Genomic DNA, 16,711 nt, shown 5'->3' with positions numbered 1-16,711 from the left:
TTAAACCATATTTATTTAATCAGAAAAAAAAAAAAAAAACTTTACCAGACTGGTACTACTTAATAAACCAATTACTTCTAAGTCTAATTAAAATATATGACAGAAAATTTAAAAATTTGGAAGGAGTATATCCTAAGTTTTTTCTTGCACCATTACAATGCACCAACTACAAGAGATTCACGTTGCTTCTGTGGAGCTAAATATTACTCTGACTTTGATCCAAAGTCTTCCCATGCTGAGTTAAAGGAATGGGTAATACTAATTGGTTTCAATTGGATGATATACACAATGTTTTGTAATGTCCTACATATTTTCCTGAGGAAGAGAAATTTGCTAAGTGTGTTGAAATGCAAGTGGGACTAATTTGATACAGTACCATGTAGTCATCCAATTGTTTCACAAAATGTGTTGTAGATTTCATGTATTGTAATGTCAAATAAATTAGGGTTTTAACAGTAATATGAGGTGTAAAGAAACTGGTTTATAAAGTAGTGCCTGAAAAGTCGAGTTAAGTTTTTTTAATAAATAAATAAGGTATAAATATACATGATCACATATTTCTTTTCCATTGTATAGATAAAAATACATACAAGCAGTTAGCTAGGGACATGGACATACCTAAACTCAACATTTTAATTTTACATAAAAGGGTAGAAAACCTTTTATGTAAAGGAAAAATGTTAATTTTTTTTTTTATTTTGTGCATGTATAAGTGCAACGGCGATCAAGACTGAATGGGAGTGCAGAGCCTCCCAGGATACCTACATCACGCATTCCGGGAGGCTCTGGGCATTTTTTCTATTAAGAGAAAGAGATGCTGATCTCACGCAAGCGCAGTGAGATTGGCTCTTTTTTTTTTACCCTTTTACAGTGGGCTACGTCACCCGATCTCGCACCTGCTCAGTTCGAGATTGGGTGACATGCCAGGAAGACGGGAGAAGACAGAAGATGGCAGCGCCAGGATGAAGAGGAATTCCAGGACAATGCAGGACCGGGTGTGGTGGGAAGGACCAGCGCCACTGAGGGATCTGCAGGATTAAAGGTAAGTATGATATTTTATTTTCAGTTTAGTTCCACTTTAAAATATAAAATAAAATAAACTGGAGTTGGACCTTAAAACCCCTTCTTGCCTGACTGTAAAGCACACTAGTTCCTTTCACATTTATCTTCTCACAAATGTATCAAATGCCTATAAAATACCATTTAAACAATCTAAAAAGTCTATGGAAGTTGTCCAGCAGTCTACCAGCCCAGTAAGACGCTACAAGTACTGTCTCAGGACCAATCAAAAATTGTAAGTCAACCACAGTGCACCTAAGCACCTGCAAAAAAGATTTTAAAATTATTCAAATGTTCATATTCACTTTAATATTAATGTTCCTTCCTAATATTAAGGTTCCTTTGCTTTTTTTCCCCAAGTGGTGAAATGCTAGTAAACCACATATTTATAGTCATTTATTGTGCCAGTTTAATAGCCACATCCACCCTAGAAGTCAGTGTGCATGATATATACTGTATGGTGTTCAATTTAACATGCAGTTACTTATCAGGAGTCTTGTGTGCCACCAAAGCTTCACAGTTGATCACTAAAAACTTAAATTCAGTTTAGCAGTCCTGAAAGTGCAAAGAATTTGTATGAATAAAACAATACAATTCCACAATATAGGATTTCAGTTATGAAAGTAGAAAAACATATAACAATTAAAACAGCACACACGTAGGGTCTGACCCACAGCAGCCCACTAAGCAGTCAAGTACTGCTCAGTGCCAGTGCCATTCGCTGTCTAGTGAGCAGACACTGGTTTCTTAAAGCGGAACTAAACCCAAAATAAAAAAAAAAAAAACAACTTACTTTTAATACCGTAGCTGTCAATCCGTAGAGAGGTTTCTTTGTTTGTGTCCCGGGCACCAACATTTTCTATCTTCTTCCGGGTTCTTCGTTCTGGACACCCGATCTCGCACTGTACAAGCGCGAGAACAGGGAACATAATGAAAGGGCTCCTTCTGCACATGCCCTTTCTTGGCTGAAGCAGCCTAGAGAATGCAGCTGAACTAACTTTCTGCTTAACGAAACATAATCAGCTTTGCAATTAAAAGATGACCTGGTCATATGACCTTTCAAAGTCACATTTGCAGGTATTACATGTACAGGTATAGGAAGCACCAATACACCCGCCTTATGTCATGACATTTCTCTTCAAATGGAACTTAGAACACACACAGCTTAGAACTACATCTACATGGAACCATAATGAAAGAACCCCTTTCAGTTCTGGTTTTGCAAACCTTTCAAAGTTAAGGGTTGGTGACAAATAACCTGTCATGGTGACTGACTTTCTTTACTTTTACCTTAATGTGAACCGGTCATTTACAGGTAATTTGCAAATCAACATTACTGGTAAAGCGCACACAAAAATTATCTGGGTTTGTCCTCAAATCAGTTCCCTTGGTTCAAGGAAAGTCACACAATTATACACCCAGGCTGCATAAAGAGTCTTATCTCTCAAAGTTAAGGTTATGCCCTCTCTTACTGGCGTTAAGTCCTGAAAGAAACGCAAGAGAGAAAATCTCATAATTTCTCTTGCTTGTTGAAACTACGAACTGTGAGAGAGGAGCTTACTTGATTGGCACACATACCTGCGAGTTAGAAATGTAGACAGGCAAAGCTTAGGACTTAATTTTCTTTCTGTGTGTTGCTAAGAGTCCAGTGGGTGGACAAAAGCATGTCCTCTGGGAACCTCTGCTATAATAACTATATCCATGTGCAAGTACATTGGTGTTAAGGTCAGTAGAAATCTGTGCTAAATTGCTGGACAGTGCGAAGGCCGTTACCCTTACAGATAGACAAAAATACAATTGTATATGTTAAACTGACCTGAGAGTCACAAACTTGTCACTACTCAAGGAGCCACTAGCAACCTCTGGAGGAACCCAAGGGTTCCACAGAACTCTGGCTGAGAAACAGTAATCTAGAAGATAGCTTTTGGTAAGAAACAAAGCACTAAACTATAGAAGGGGAGTACAAAGGTATTTTATCTGGATAAAGATAGAGGGCAAATGACTGAGAATTGTTAGGAGAGGAGGTAGACAAAGCATGCATATCCATAGTCAGACACACTGCCTGGACACCTGAATTTGGTTTTGTTGAGAATGAACACTCTTTCAAAAAGGATACTAATTCTAATTTAAATGATAAAGCTAATCCAGTGTCTAGCATACCTTTTGAAATTTCTGCTGTCTGGTTTTCCAGTTGCCATCATCTTCTTTCTGGCACCCAATGTTAACATGTAAAGACATACTACACAAGTGCAGCTGCAGCAACCACCCCACAAATTCCTACCAAGCACCTGTGTGTGACTACATACTATAAACAGAACAAAAATCTTTTTAAAGTATATTCCACAAATGTATCTAGGACAAATCACCTTTTTTGCCAAGGGCTTGACCTGTTTTGTAGCCCATCTTCTGAAGTAATGCAAAACCTTTGTTTTCATTGCCAAGAGCCTCATTAAGAACAGTATTTCTTCTCTCTTTTTCCACCTCTTTCAAGCTTTTCTGTCTGTTTTTCAAGTTACTTTCCTTTTGCCTTTCTTCCTTCTGATAGGAAGCCTTGACACTTCTTGGTACAGGTATACCTGGTCGAACATCTTTTCTGATAAGGAAAAAAAAAAAAAAAACACACTTAAAACATATTAGCTTTCATTCCAAGATCAAAAATAGCAGGCAATCAAATTGTTCAGTGAGCTACTGATGCTATGCAGTACTTGACAACCAAGGTGAAGTCCTAATATTTATGTCTGTGCACAAAGGCCTTCAATGGACTTGGAGCATCATTAGGAGTGTGCTTCCTAAAATGTGTGGTGTACATTTTATCTCTATTTTCTCAATTGCTATTCATAATGTAGGTTTTCTACATGATGGCTGAGAAACTTCCCGCTACTTGAATCCCGCTACTATTTTACATGCTTTCTGTCTGTGAAAGAGTGTGATTGGGGCATTACTGTCTCAGTAAGTGCAATCTAACAACAACCAGATGTCACAACATGTGTATGCAAATGTTATTTTATAGCAAGCAGTCTATTTTATTATAAAATCTAATACACAAAACTAACAATAAAAACACTTCATGGAGAACCAAATTATTATTATATAGTATTTATACAGAGCTGACATATTATGCAGCGCTTTACAAAGTTCATAATCATGTAACTAGCTGCCCTTCAAAGGGGATCCCAATCTAATGTCCCTACCTCAGACATATGTTAATGTCTTCATGTACGTTAATCTTTAATACAGTCTAAGGTCAATTTTGGGGGAAAGCCAATAAGCCTAGCTGCAGGTTTTTTTTTTTTTTTTTTTTTTTTTTTAAATGTGGGAGGAAACTTAAGCAAAACCTGCAAACTCTATGCAGATAGTGTGTGGGCTGAGATTTGAACCTGCAACGGCCAGAGTGCTAACCTTCAAGCCACCATACTGCAAACATTAAACAACTTCTTTCATAGCGTTTAGCAAAAGTGAATAAATATATTGAAACTTGTGTCAAAAAATGGTCTCATGTATACCTTGAAAGTAACTTAAAAAGTTCAAAATTTCAAGCTAAATTATAGCTGCAATAGTGTCAAATATCCCAACAGACGTGTGGAAGGGAAGATAGACTTCCCAATCAGACCTGCATGTAACAATATTAATACAGGTTTGACAGAATTTTTTTAATCAGTTGTGCATTCTAATTACTCAATACCATTAGCATATAACTGTAGCCTAATTCGTGGAACCTTGGTAAAAGCAAGCTAGCAACTTGTTTAGAGTGGCAGGCAGTAATCTCATTAACATCCTAACAATAATAATATCGTTACTAGTGTTTTCTTTAAAGCTTTGTACCTCTCAACTTTTGGAGATTAGGAAAGATAGAAACTCAAAGTATGAATTCTCACCACACACCAATTTTGTTGAGCCAAAAAAAGTACACAAAAAATGACTGCTTAAATCAACAAATGCGTTTTCACAACTGCTTTTCCTTTATTTTAGCTTTTCAAAAAGTCAAATGTAGCAATTTAAAGGTTAAGAATGGTTTAGAGCAAAACAATGCTTTTAACTAGATATATAGTTTAATGATTTAGAGATTTATAAACACCCAGCCAAAATGAGTGACAACTGAGAAGGCAATAGGAACATTAGGGTCTAAAAGAGGGACAGTTGGGAAATAAAAAGCTTCTTCAAAATGCTATAAGCTTTGCAAAGCTGGTTGTACACAAATTGTCACGTACTTCCTGTGCTCATCTTTGTACCGTTCTCCTCCACTGTCACCATGACACACTCCCCAATATAGCTGCACGGACCTAAGACCATTTTAATTCTGATGTAAATTACCACTTTGCTCTAATAGAAATATTTACCATAAGTCCACAACGTTACTTTGCATTTTGTAAATGATTAATACAAACAGAACAAAGCTACATGCAAGTCCATACACAAACTGCTGTAAAAAAAAAAAGCCTCTGTTTGCAATGTTTTCAAATTAGGTTCGGTTTTACATTAAACTTGTAAGACTAATGAACCGCTTACAACGAATTGATGAAGGTATCAGACATGTAATCATCCTCCTCGTCTTCCACAACATTACTCATTATTATTTGTTTCCTTTAGCCAGAGCTTCTTTTATTTAAGAAACCAGCAACAGGAAATGAGCTATTTAGGCTTGCACTGGTTCGTCAATCCTCTCTAACCGACCGGAAATAGATTTCTCACGTGTTGCGAATAAATCCACCATCTTTAGTGCTGGAGTATTGAAAGTATGCCAGTAATTTTAGGCTTAGCATAGCGCTGTTAAAATAAAGCGTCGGCCCTATCTATTGTTTCTGATCTGTTATTGGACACACTGTCAGAAATTGTTTTATATATAGAAAAATGTGTTGTTAGAGTTCACAAATCATTTACTCCAATACTTTGCTGTGTCCACTTGCCAGAGTGAGTCATTGGGTGAAACACTTGGGTGGCTTTTTACTATCATTCCAATTATATTTTATACAACGAATATTGGTAACTTGAATAATTGTGTCAATGTCCAATGTCAGAAGGCAGTGAGGATAGTTAGTGTCCTAAAAAATGTCCTTACTTCCTATGTCAGTTACACAAATAGCAACAAATAAACCTTTGTGGACAAAATTTCATTGAATTATATATACATTTTATCTTTGGATGGAGTAGGAAATGATTAGAACCCTTGGTCCTGTTTTTATTTACTGTCTGATTGTCTTGGTGAAAATGGTTTTACCAGACATGACTACTTTGAGATCTTAGTAAAATGTGAGGTGAACCTTTTTAACATTAGCCTAAAATCTTATGCATGTCCTACTTTAATGTATTTACACTTTGTTAGGGGGAGCACACTTCATAACAGCCCTGCATAAAGTCATTCCACCGTAAGTGGTGGTGCCTCAATGGCCAGTAAGGTCAAAATTATTGAACAGAGGGCAAACAGACAAGGTAGCAGCCAATATAAAAAAATGTTTTTTTGTTTTAAATAATAAAGATTTATGGTTACATGGCATTGTGACTTTAAAAAATTCAAATATTAATAATTGACCACATAAACTTATGTTTAGACTTTCTTAGAGCTAAAATCCAGGAATTAACATTCCTTGCTAGTTCCACACTGCAATGGCCACGTGTTTATTTAGCTCCAGGGGAAGGAAGGACTTCAACAGGTCTGGGATAACCACACCAGAAGCAGTGATGCACCACCCAAAAATAAAGGGTCTTACCACTAAATTACCAGCTCTGGATGGTGATGCTGACATACTCATTCTCCTGGGTAGAAACTGTATACAAGCACACAAAGTTCTAGAACAATGTAACAGACCACAGAATGGCCCCTTTGAGTGGTCATTTGAGACATCTATCTGACTGGAGCCTTCCTTTGAATATGCCTTCAATTGTTTGAAAATGGTCATCCCAGCACCATAATATGATGCATATCAGAGAGAACTACAGTAATGTTCCTCAGTCCTACAAACAACCTTTTTATCTCTCTGTACAGGAAGATGTCAGGTTTGAGTCCAAAAACCTCTTCCATATTACCAAAGAAGATGTCAAAACAATTGCTCCATTAACCTTTCCTAAACATTTAAACACGTTCAGAGTATCACCAAGACCTTCTGGTTCGACTGAAAAAAAAAAAGATCACCTTCCTGCTGGAAAAGTATTACCAGTACCACATATAATTGTTTTGAGAAAATTTTAGGCCTTTGCTTTCTCAATGGTAGTAGGGGTTCCATGGTATAATGGCTAGTACTCTGGACTTTAAATCCGGCAATCCAAGTTCACAAATCTGTGGGATCCTCGTTTTGGATTTACCATTTCTTTATGATTCCTGGATCAAGCTGTGTGTTACTACTACAAAAGTATTTGAGATCCATCAGTTGCTCATAATTGGGAACATTATACATAAGGTCCTCATGATAACCTAATACCATAGGCTTCACCAAGCTCTATTGGAGCAGGGTTCCCACAAATGCAACCTATTGTGGAAGTCTATTTAGGTATAAGACTTGGTTTCTTTACACAGAAAGGTCAGGGTTCAGATATCTCATCATTCACCAGTTACTGTTGGTCACTGTTACAAACTGCACAAGCAGTGAGTCACTTATTTATATCAAGTTTATTTAATAATGGTGCATATATAGATACGAAAGGGGTCTCCTAGTGGGTATTGGCAAGTATGTGGAGGGTGGAGAGGTTAATCAGGATGAACATGTAGGGAGCTGGGTTACTGTAGTTAGAGGGAGTGGTGAGGGCTCCTGGAAAAAGAAGGCAAACCCTGTGCTTGAGCAGTGAATGAAAAAGTACTTACCCCCAGGAATGTCTGTTTCAAGACGATCAATGTATTCATTATGCCTAGCCTGTAGTTAAAAATTAAAGTCAAAAATTAAAAGAAGAGAGGAAAGACAGGCTTTTGGCAAAATGGTGAAAAAACAAAGAAAATTTAATAATGTCAAATTTTACCCCAGGTAAACATAGACCTACTATGCTAATACCTGGTCAATACATGGTGCTCCTAAATTAGATTCTCATATTGACATACCCATACTGAGGGTGTTGTTATATAATCAGAAAAGCAACTTGCAATATTGAGTCTCAAACTCGCGAAAGCTCCAAAAAGCTTTCTATGAGGATATCTTGAGACTGCAACTATTTATAACAATAGATAAAACATATAAATTCAATTTTATGATTGAAAATAAATATAGATGAATATAGGTGAGTTCAAAGTACCTTTTATGTGTGTTTGCATTAATGCATTAAGAAAGATTGTACCTAGTATTTCTAATGTAATTACTGATATTTACACCAAATGACTGTGAGAAAAAAAGGAGAAATCCCTAAAATTTCAAGAATTATCGATATTTGACTATATGTACAAAATGTGGTTACTTACTTACTTACATGTAGAATGGAAGAAAGACAGGGTTGTGATAAGACACACGTGTCCTAAACAGGAATATTTGATCTGGATATCAAAAGTAAAGAATCTTATTAGAAATACTTTTATATAAATTAATGATTATGGATCAAACTGACATACACTATGGACCTACTTTTACGTAGGCTGCAGCTCTTTGTTGACATGAACAACAGTTCATATGGATAGTTTGTTTGTGTGAAGGTTATATTAGGATTTGTGAATACTGACTTCACAAATTGTGTGAGCAATAAAGGTATCGTATTGTCTTACTGTAGAGTGCCTGTATGAGATAAGAGAACGGTAATGTGGGATATTATCCAAGGAGATTATGGTTAAACTAGGGTTACTAGAAATGATCTTTATAAGGTTAATTATTGGGTAGTGGGTACTTACATAGGTAATCACTGAGAAGGAGGAATTTTGATGCGTTTAAGTCACCCATTCGGGGCCCGGTTAAATGTTTTGACAATTATAATTGACCTCCCAGTGGGAGTGTAGAAAAAGCACCACCTTCGCTCGCCTAGCATCGGGGTTACTTGGACTCCGAGCGGGCAAGTCCTAGGCATAGGAATGATTCCTGTGCCCAAACGAGGGATAGGTAATGGGAGATTGGCCAGGCTGTGTTCTTGCATAGTCCCACCTGTGTGTCCGTAATAACAGGTGCTCCCATCCCTTGTAAGGTGGGCTGGGAGAGGAGGAAATCAAAAGAATAAGAAAGAAACAAAAAGGGGGATTAAGAGGAAGAAAAAGAGGACAGATGCACTTTATATGTCAACTCATCACATAATAGTATGAATGTAAAAAAAATGTTTCAAAGCATTTTGGGTCTGATTTAAATTTCAAAATAATTTGGCTTTGGAGAAATCAAATATTTGAAAAAAAGATTGTTGGCAAAGATGTTATAATACATGTATCAAGAAACATTTAGTAATTTCACATGTGTGTGTATGACAAAATAGATTTAAATGTATATAAATAGATATGCATTTTCATTTTTACTATTTTAACTGGACTGGTTTGTGGGGGGGGGTTATTTAGTTTATTATTATTAAGTAATTTTGTTTGGACGGTATGCATTGATGTGACTTTTTGTAATCCTCATTATTGTTAGCTCCATCTGTTCCTGCAATGTTTTGTGCCTGTTTTAAAATGATACTCTCTATTGGTTAGCATTTCTTCAACCTGTTTTCTTACAATGTATATGTAATTGTTGTTATTCAAGGTTTTAACATTTTATCCATGAATAATTAGTACCTCCAAACTGGTACTTGATCCCCCTTGTTGCCTTTGTCCTATTCTCAAAGTCATATTGTCACATATTGGTATTTGAATGTATTATGTAAGTATTCACTTTATAAATAAATTGTCATGGTTTTTATTTATTTTAATAGTCTGACATTTGGTGAATAAGCTGTGGTTTTCCTTTAACATACTTTACTCATGTTGATTTGCTGCCACTGTTCTACAGAAACCCTTTGTTCATTTGTAGTTGTGTTATAGGTTTGTTCTCATTGTACTGTGCTGCCTGATCTTAGCCCTATTGTATACTTTGCTGTTCCCAGCAAAGAGATGTTATCATCCAGTTGCAGAATTGATTCAATTATTAGGATTTGTTTGGCAGCATGTTAAATCATGTTTTCTTGGCAACTAGATGGTGCTGGATTGTATTTTTCATACTCCTCAAGCTGCATAAACGCAGCTTGGCCAAATCTAAATATGTAAATGTATGAACAATTAAAAAACCAAGCGGAAGAAAAGGCTGCACGCTTTCCTTTAAAATCTTAAACTAGCTTTGAGCCAAGTTTATGACATCATAAATCATAGGAAGAAATAGGCAATCTTTTCAATTTAGTACATAAAGCACATATGTGTTAAGCAATATGCCAAAAAAACCCTCTTTGCCCATTTCTTCAGATAATTTCTCTTTTTTATGTATATATACACACACATTTAAATGTATACATACATATATGCATGTATGTACACATGAAGCAAAACAAACAATATACACAAAAAAAAAATTACCTGAATGCCAAATGATGATGCACCTTATCTGTAAGAGAGGCAGGCGGTTTTGAACTTCTGGGGAACACAGTTCATGAGCACATAGCGGGTTCACACACAACAACGCGCATCAAATACCTGCGTTTTATTAAGACAATTGTGCTGTTTTTGGCCTTTCAACAATTCATAGAAAGTAAATGCTCAAAAACAATCACAATTTACTTGGTAAATTGTAGGTCTGTTGGATCACCCAAGGTTAAAGATCCTGGGAGATTGTAAAGGAGATCACATTAAAAAAAACAACTAAAATTTATTAAAACAACTTTATTCAAGATAACCTTATTTTCAAAAAGGTCAGATTAAAATATAGAGATCACACAGACACCACTAAATTTACCTGAAATTAAAAAAAAAAAAAAAAAAAAAAAAAAAGACAAACAAACACATGTAAACCCACCCCTCCATATAAAGCCAAAATATTTAAAAAATGGCCCAAGAAATGTTGCATTCAAAAAATATATACAAAACCAATATGCAATTTGGACCTATCAAGGGTGGAAAACTGGATTAGAAAATATTTATGCAGAATACACATTTGAAGGTGGTAATAAAGACATTCAAAGTTTAAAAAACAAAAGCAGCTATTGTGCTAAATGGTAAGCAAAGCATGAAATGTAACATAGATTAGGATAACACACCAAACAAGACCCCTGGTGCTGAGGGTATGGTGATATGCAAGGAAGTTTTTTTCTTGCCTGTTTCCATTTTCTTGTGTTGTCTAAACAGTTGCTCAGTGCCTTGCACAGGTGCAGCAAACTTCAGCTTACAGCCATCATGCAAATGGCAGTAGTAGAGATGAGCTTGAAGGAAAGAATGTCTTTGCTTTCTGTTGTATCTCTGGGACCACCTGCTGTATGGCTTCATGAAAGTGCAGTCTGAGTCTCAAAAAATAGGCATTGAATATAATTTAGTAGAATTTTGTTGTTTTGTACATACAATATGGCTTAGTGCACTATTGTTCTGCCTGCTATGGTGTTTTTCTTACCAGGAGTCTGTTGTTCTTTATTTTATACATACCAGTTTATCATCTTGTGGTATTTGTGGGAAACACTTTGGATGTTTTTTTCTTGGTTACTTGTACATTTAATAATCATTAGATGTTAATGGGTGCAATTTGCTATCATAACACTGTTAGTCTTCAGCAAGGTGTATTTTGCTCTAGTAGCAGCCTTTGTTAGGTGACCATCACCCTCCTGCTTACAGCAGGCGCCATTTTGATATAATTTTTCTGTTTTCTACTTCCTTGTAGATGCTATGCTGACTGGTAGGAAGTCAGATAGGAAGTTTTGTTTGTAGGTTCTGCATAGGTACATATACAAGAAAGATGTTACTTGTTTTTACTTGCTGGCTCACCTAACCTCGCCTCAGGCACTAAAACTGCGCCACAGGTAGGGGATGGATTCAGAAGATGGCCGCAACCTTAAAAAAGAGTGTTTCTTTCTGTTGTGGGATAAAGCCCTCCAAGCAAGCATACCAGGAAGTCAGAGCATGCTTCTCTCCAGCTCAGTCTACGGTGCCTCTAATAGAGGGTGTGTAACAAAGAATATGTCTCCATGTAAGCCAGTGTCAAAGGGTGCTAGGGCTTCCTTAATGCAATGTGGCAATGCTACCAGGCATTTATCCCACTGACTAGCAATGTGCAATATGGGCCCCTCAGGTGAGCTAACACTGATACCAGTTAATGTTTTGGCTATTTATAAACGTGATATTTTTCCCACTGGCAGCAATGCAGCCAGGCATTTATCCTACTGACCATCACACTGACCAGCAATGTGCAATCTGTGCCTTTCAGGTCAGCTAACATTGACACCAGTTAATGTTTTGGCTATTTGTATAAGTGATATTCTTCCCATTGGCAGCAATGCAACCAGTCATTTATCTCACTGACCATCACACAAGTGTACAGTGATCGGTGGATTGTGGCAATGGTTTCTTAAGACTCACAAGTTGTTTCAGGTGTTTTTCCCATCTTAAAAAGTTTAGAAAGATCGATTTAGGCCATCAAGCAAAGAGAAATCTCCTGCCCGTTTAAGTATGCTGGGTGTGTGACACAAAGGCCTTGCCCTTCAAACTAACCTGTGCATTTTGCTTTAAAAAAGCAAATAAAGATAAAGAAGCACAACCCAGCCATGCATTATGTCTGCGCTAGAAAGTTCCCTGCCTGACTCTCCAGTACTATCTGTTCAGCAAAGGGATAAAAACCCTGGAAAAAAGCATCTCAGAAAGACAAGATACCTGGCCTCTCCCAGTCCTATTCGTCGATCCTCTAGAAGAAGACGAGGGGCCGGAGAAAGTTCACCCTGTGAAATTACTAATAGAAAAAGGTCACTCTCTCATTCCAGAAGCAAATCAATGGAGCACCTGGAAAGTGAATCATTGTGGCACAAGAGTGTTACCATCTAAGCCAGTGTAGGTTTAGAAGCCCCCCGCTCCAGCGGCGATCCAATGGTCCCGCTCTGATGCCGGGACATTTCTCAATTAGGGGGCGTGGCCGGGCTGGAAATTTAAAAGCAGACCCGGCCACGTCGCTGCTCGCATCAGCAGTCAGATAAGAAGCACAATGCAGGACTTCTGCATTGTGCAACACATCTATTTGCTGATGCAAGCAGCAATAGTAAATTCTGGGGGTGGTGCCAGCAGGAAATCACTGCTGGCACCACCCCTGGAATTTACTATTGTTGCTCGCATCACCCGGAAGATGCGATGCACAATGCAGAAGTCCTGCATTGTGCTTTGCATCTCCCTGGAGATGTGAGCAGCAGCGTCAATGGATGCAGTTGGTGAGGCAGGGCGGGACATCACCACTCGCATCACCCGGGAGCATGTGACATCTTCCTGGTGATGGGAGTTGTGATGTATTCAGGGGGTGTGGCCAGGGGGCAAATTTAAAAGCAGATTACAATGTAATCTGCTTTTAAATGTTTTTTACAGTAAAAACACCACACAACATATAATAAAAATAAAAGTACATTTTTTAGTGAACCAAAAATCATTGCCCAGTGCGCTGAATTACATTTTGCCCACTATTATCCTTGACCTTTTTTTTGGATAAATTACATTGTTGTGGTCTATTATTTCATTATTTTTTATAATTATTATTTATAATTATTTATTATATTATAATTTATGATAATAAATAAATTATAAATATCATACCCTGGAGTTAATCCTAAGAATTACAGGCCCACAATATAAACAAAAATGTATATGCAAAAAAAATAGGATCACTTTTTGCATCAAAAAACTGACAGAATTAGAACGCTAGGGGGGGGTTAAAGAAGCAGGCCAAGATAAAGAAAGTGAATCAAGGCTAGTAAAAAGTGGCTGGTCTTCACTTAAAGAAGTTATCCCACATTTTAGAATTAACTTCCAATTATTTTCCATTTCGGATCCTCTGGGTCAGTGTCTGGATGGGGACTTGAAGCAAATCTACACCACAAAGGCCTGGTTGTTGCCCATCAGTAGTATTAGGATTAGTGTCACGTTGTTTGGGGCAGATAAACAGGTCCTGTATACTGCCCAGATCCTATTTGGAAGAAGGTATACAGAGGATTGCAGGGGGCAAGTTGCCAGGGTGTGGCATAGGCATCAGTAGCTCTTTACATATACACATAATAATGTGCAGGAGGCAAGATTTCCTGTCAAAAAAGTTGTTAACTCTGTAAATGGAACCTAAAAATCCTAGGTTCTGTAGTCAGATAGTCTAAGAAGAGCCTAAGGAAAGCCTTTTGAGGGTGTATCCATCCAGACATCGAAGATAGAAACAAGTTTGTCCAGGTTTCCGGCATTTGAAAAAGCACGCGGACACCCTGGGTGATTTCGGTCAGGTAACAAGGTTACCGGATAGAGTTTTTGTCAGGTTCCCTGAGATCTTGGTACGTTCAGACATTAGTTCCAAGAGATTTATCGGGTCATTTCTGGACCTGAAGGATTTAAATCCTTTTTACACTAGAAGGTTTTGTATGAAAATCTTGCAGATGACCTTGTCAGTCATTTGTCTGGCTCATTGGATCATTTCAATAGATCCAGCAGAAGCTTACAGGCCTGTCTCAATTGTGGAATGCCACCAGACATTCTTTCTGTCTGCTATATTTCAAACACCTCCAGTTCACCTGTCTACCCTTCACTCTTTCCACAGCTCCAAACCTTGCTGTGGTTCAGGGAGTCAGCCTATGTCACTACTTGAATGACGTTCTGCAAACCCTTACTCTAGTGAACTATCAGATGAGTCAGTTAGGGCCTATGCAGGGAATAGAAATTTGAGGATAATAATAATTACAGTGAAATCTAGAACACTTTTGCCTTTGTGCAAAGTGGCATTAAAAATGGTGTGGGCTCAATGAGTTTTAAAGGGGTTGACAATGCCAGGGAAAGCATTATTTTTATTATAATTATGCAGTCAGATCTTCTCATTACCAGACAAAGTAGAACAAAGATTGTCTATTTCCAACAATTTACAGTCAGGTTTTGTGTTTTTATGGACAAAGTACCATCTCAACTTTTCTGTCTCCTAACCACCAGCCTAAAATCTGTTGGGTGATCATATGAGCTGATTTCTCAACCACAAGAGGCCTCTGGGCAGACACAGTTTTTCAAGCCGATATACCTGCTTGCATCTCTAGTTATGTCCAAGTGCCAGCAAATACTGGCTGTGACCCTAGCACGAGGAAATTGATTTTTTTTCTCTACTCCTTTTATTCATTTTTACCAAGACTGACTTTTCCACGACTGTTAGCAGCATTCTATCCTTGACTGCCCGGGACTGAATGCTAACTTGCTGGAAGGCAGAGGCTCCTTGCACCTGGATATTCTCGGGGTTGGCAGATATGCTCAAAGCTTACAAACATCTATAAATGGATGGCACAATATATAGAAAGTTTTATTTGTATAGCAGAAATCAAGTGTTTTCTTCGTTAACCCATCACCAGCACGGGTTCCAGAATGTTCTGCATTCAGCTTCGGATGAAGAACTCTGGGTCAACTTGTTAAATTCCAAGTGTCAGCCCCCACAACCACCAAGTGAGTGGAACATCTTTTGCTGTGACATTTCTTCAAGGCCTTCAGTAAAGTAATTCTTTTCAGCATAAGAGTTGCCTTTGGTCCTATAAGTTCTAAGGGAGCTTCCTTTCCATCCAGTCTAGGTCTGCTCAATAAGACAATGGACTTGAATGAAATTCTTGACTTACTGTGACCATGACCAGCAAGGTTTCAGAACTATACACCCTCTTGGGAAGGAGCCAGATTGCACCTATCTTCCTGAAATGTATATGCAGCTATCATTTAAAGTCTAAAGGTGTATTCTGTGTATTACTCCAACTGAGAAGCAATTCCTCAGCATGGAGACATTCATTTTCTGAAGGTTCTCTTAAAAATGAGGAAGATTTTCTCTATTTACCTACAGAGAAACAATGATTATATAGTTGTGGATGTTCTAGTCAGCCTCTCTAGTAGTCATTTATGGAGCACAGCATTATCTTTGACAGATTTTACATCCCAGGTATGTGGTATGCTTATATCATGAGGGCTTGACTCCATTGCAGGAAGTCAAGAGACATTCAATTAGGGAAGGGGCAACCTTATAGACTTCATTTACAGAAGTGTCCACGGATGTGATCTGTAAATAATCAGTTGGAAGTTTCAACATTCGTTTAGCTTTATAGGTTGGAGCTTCAGCCACCTTGGGGCTTCCATTTAACAAATGTCTCTTTCTTAAGAGTAACTTTGTTTCTGTAATGTTGTTTGTTGTTTTCTTCCTTCCCTTTATGGTATTGCTTGCTACATACCATTGGTACATGCTGTCAAGAGGAGTGTCAGGAATATGGAAAATGTTGTCATATTTACCTGTAATATATATATATATATATATATATATATATATATATATATACACACATATATACACACATATATACACATATATACAAGCAAACAAGAACGTGGGTGGATGATCTAGTTCTCTGGCAAAGTGAGGTCTCGCCTGCCAGAGTACTCAGGCATTTATCACCAGGTGGATCCTCGGGTTAGGGATCGTAAGGGTTTAGGCATTCGCCTATGTTAACAGCTGAAATCAGTTATCTCATTCAGGACCCTAAAATATTAGGTCATTTTAAAAATATTCTTATTTCTAAGCTAATATATATGTTTTAAACATTTGACCACATCATACATTTTTATTTAGGGATA

The 16,711-nt window shown here is 37.5% G+C and overlaps 1 protein-coding gene across 1 annotated transcript in view; it reads right to left on the bottom strand.

The window, feature by feature from the left end:
- The window catches only part of GPATCH11 (G-patch domain containing 11), a 33,429-nt gene extending 27,722 nt beyond the window's left edge, over positions 1-5,707 (bottom strand). Inside the window, exons 1-2 of the mRNA XM_072409241.1 lie at positions 5,566-5,707; positions 3,426-3,652 (exon numbers count right to left, since the gene is read on the bottom strand). Of these exons, the coding sequence (XP_072265342.1) occupies positions 3,426-3,652; positions 5,566-5,627 (289 nt within the window). The 5' untranslated portion in view covers positions 5,628-5,707. The remainder of the gene's footprint in view (positions 1-3,425; positions 3,653-5,565) is intronic.
- Positions 5,708-16,711: the final 11,004 nt, after the last annotated feature.

Source organism: Pyxicephalus adspersus, chromosome 4 (assembly GCF_032062135.1).
Source record: "Pyxicephalus adspersus chromosome 4, UCB_Pads_2.0, whole genome shotgun sequence".
Classification (NCBI taxonomy): domain Eukaryota; kingdom Metazoa; phylum Chordata; class Amphibia; order Anura; family Pyxicephalidae; genus Pyxicephalus; species Pyxicephalus adspersus.
This window is presented reverse-complemented; position numbering and strand designations above follow the sequence as displayed.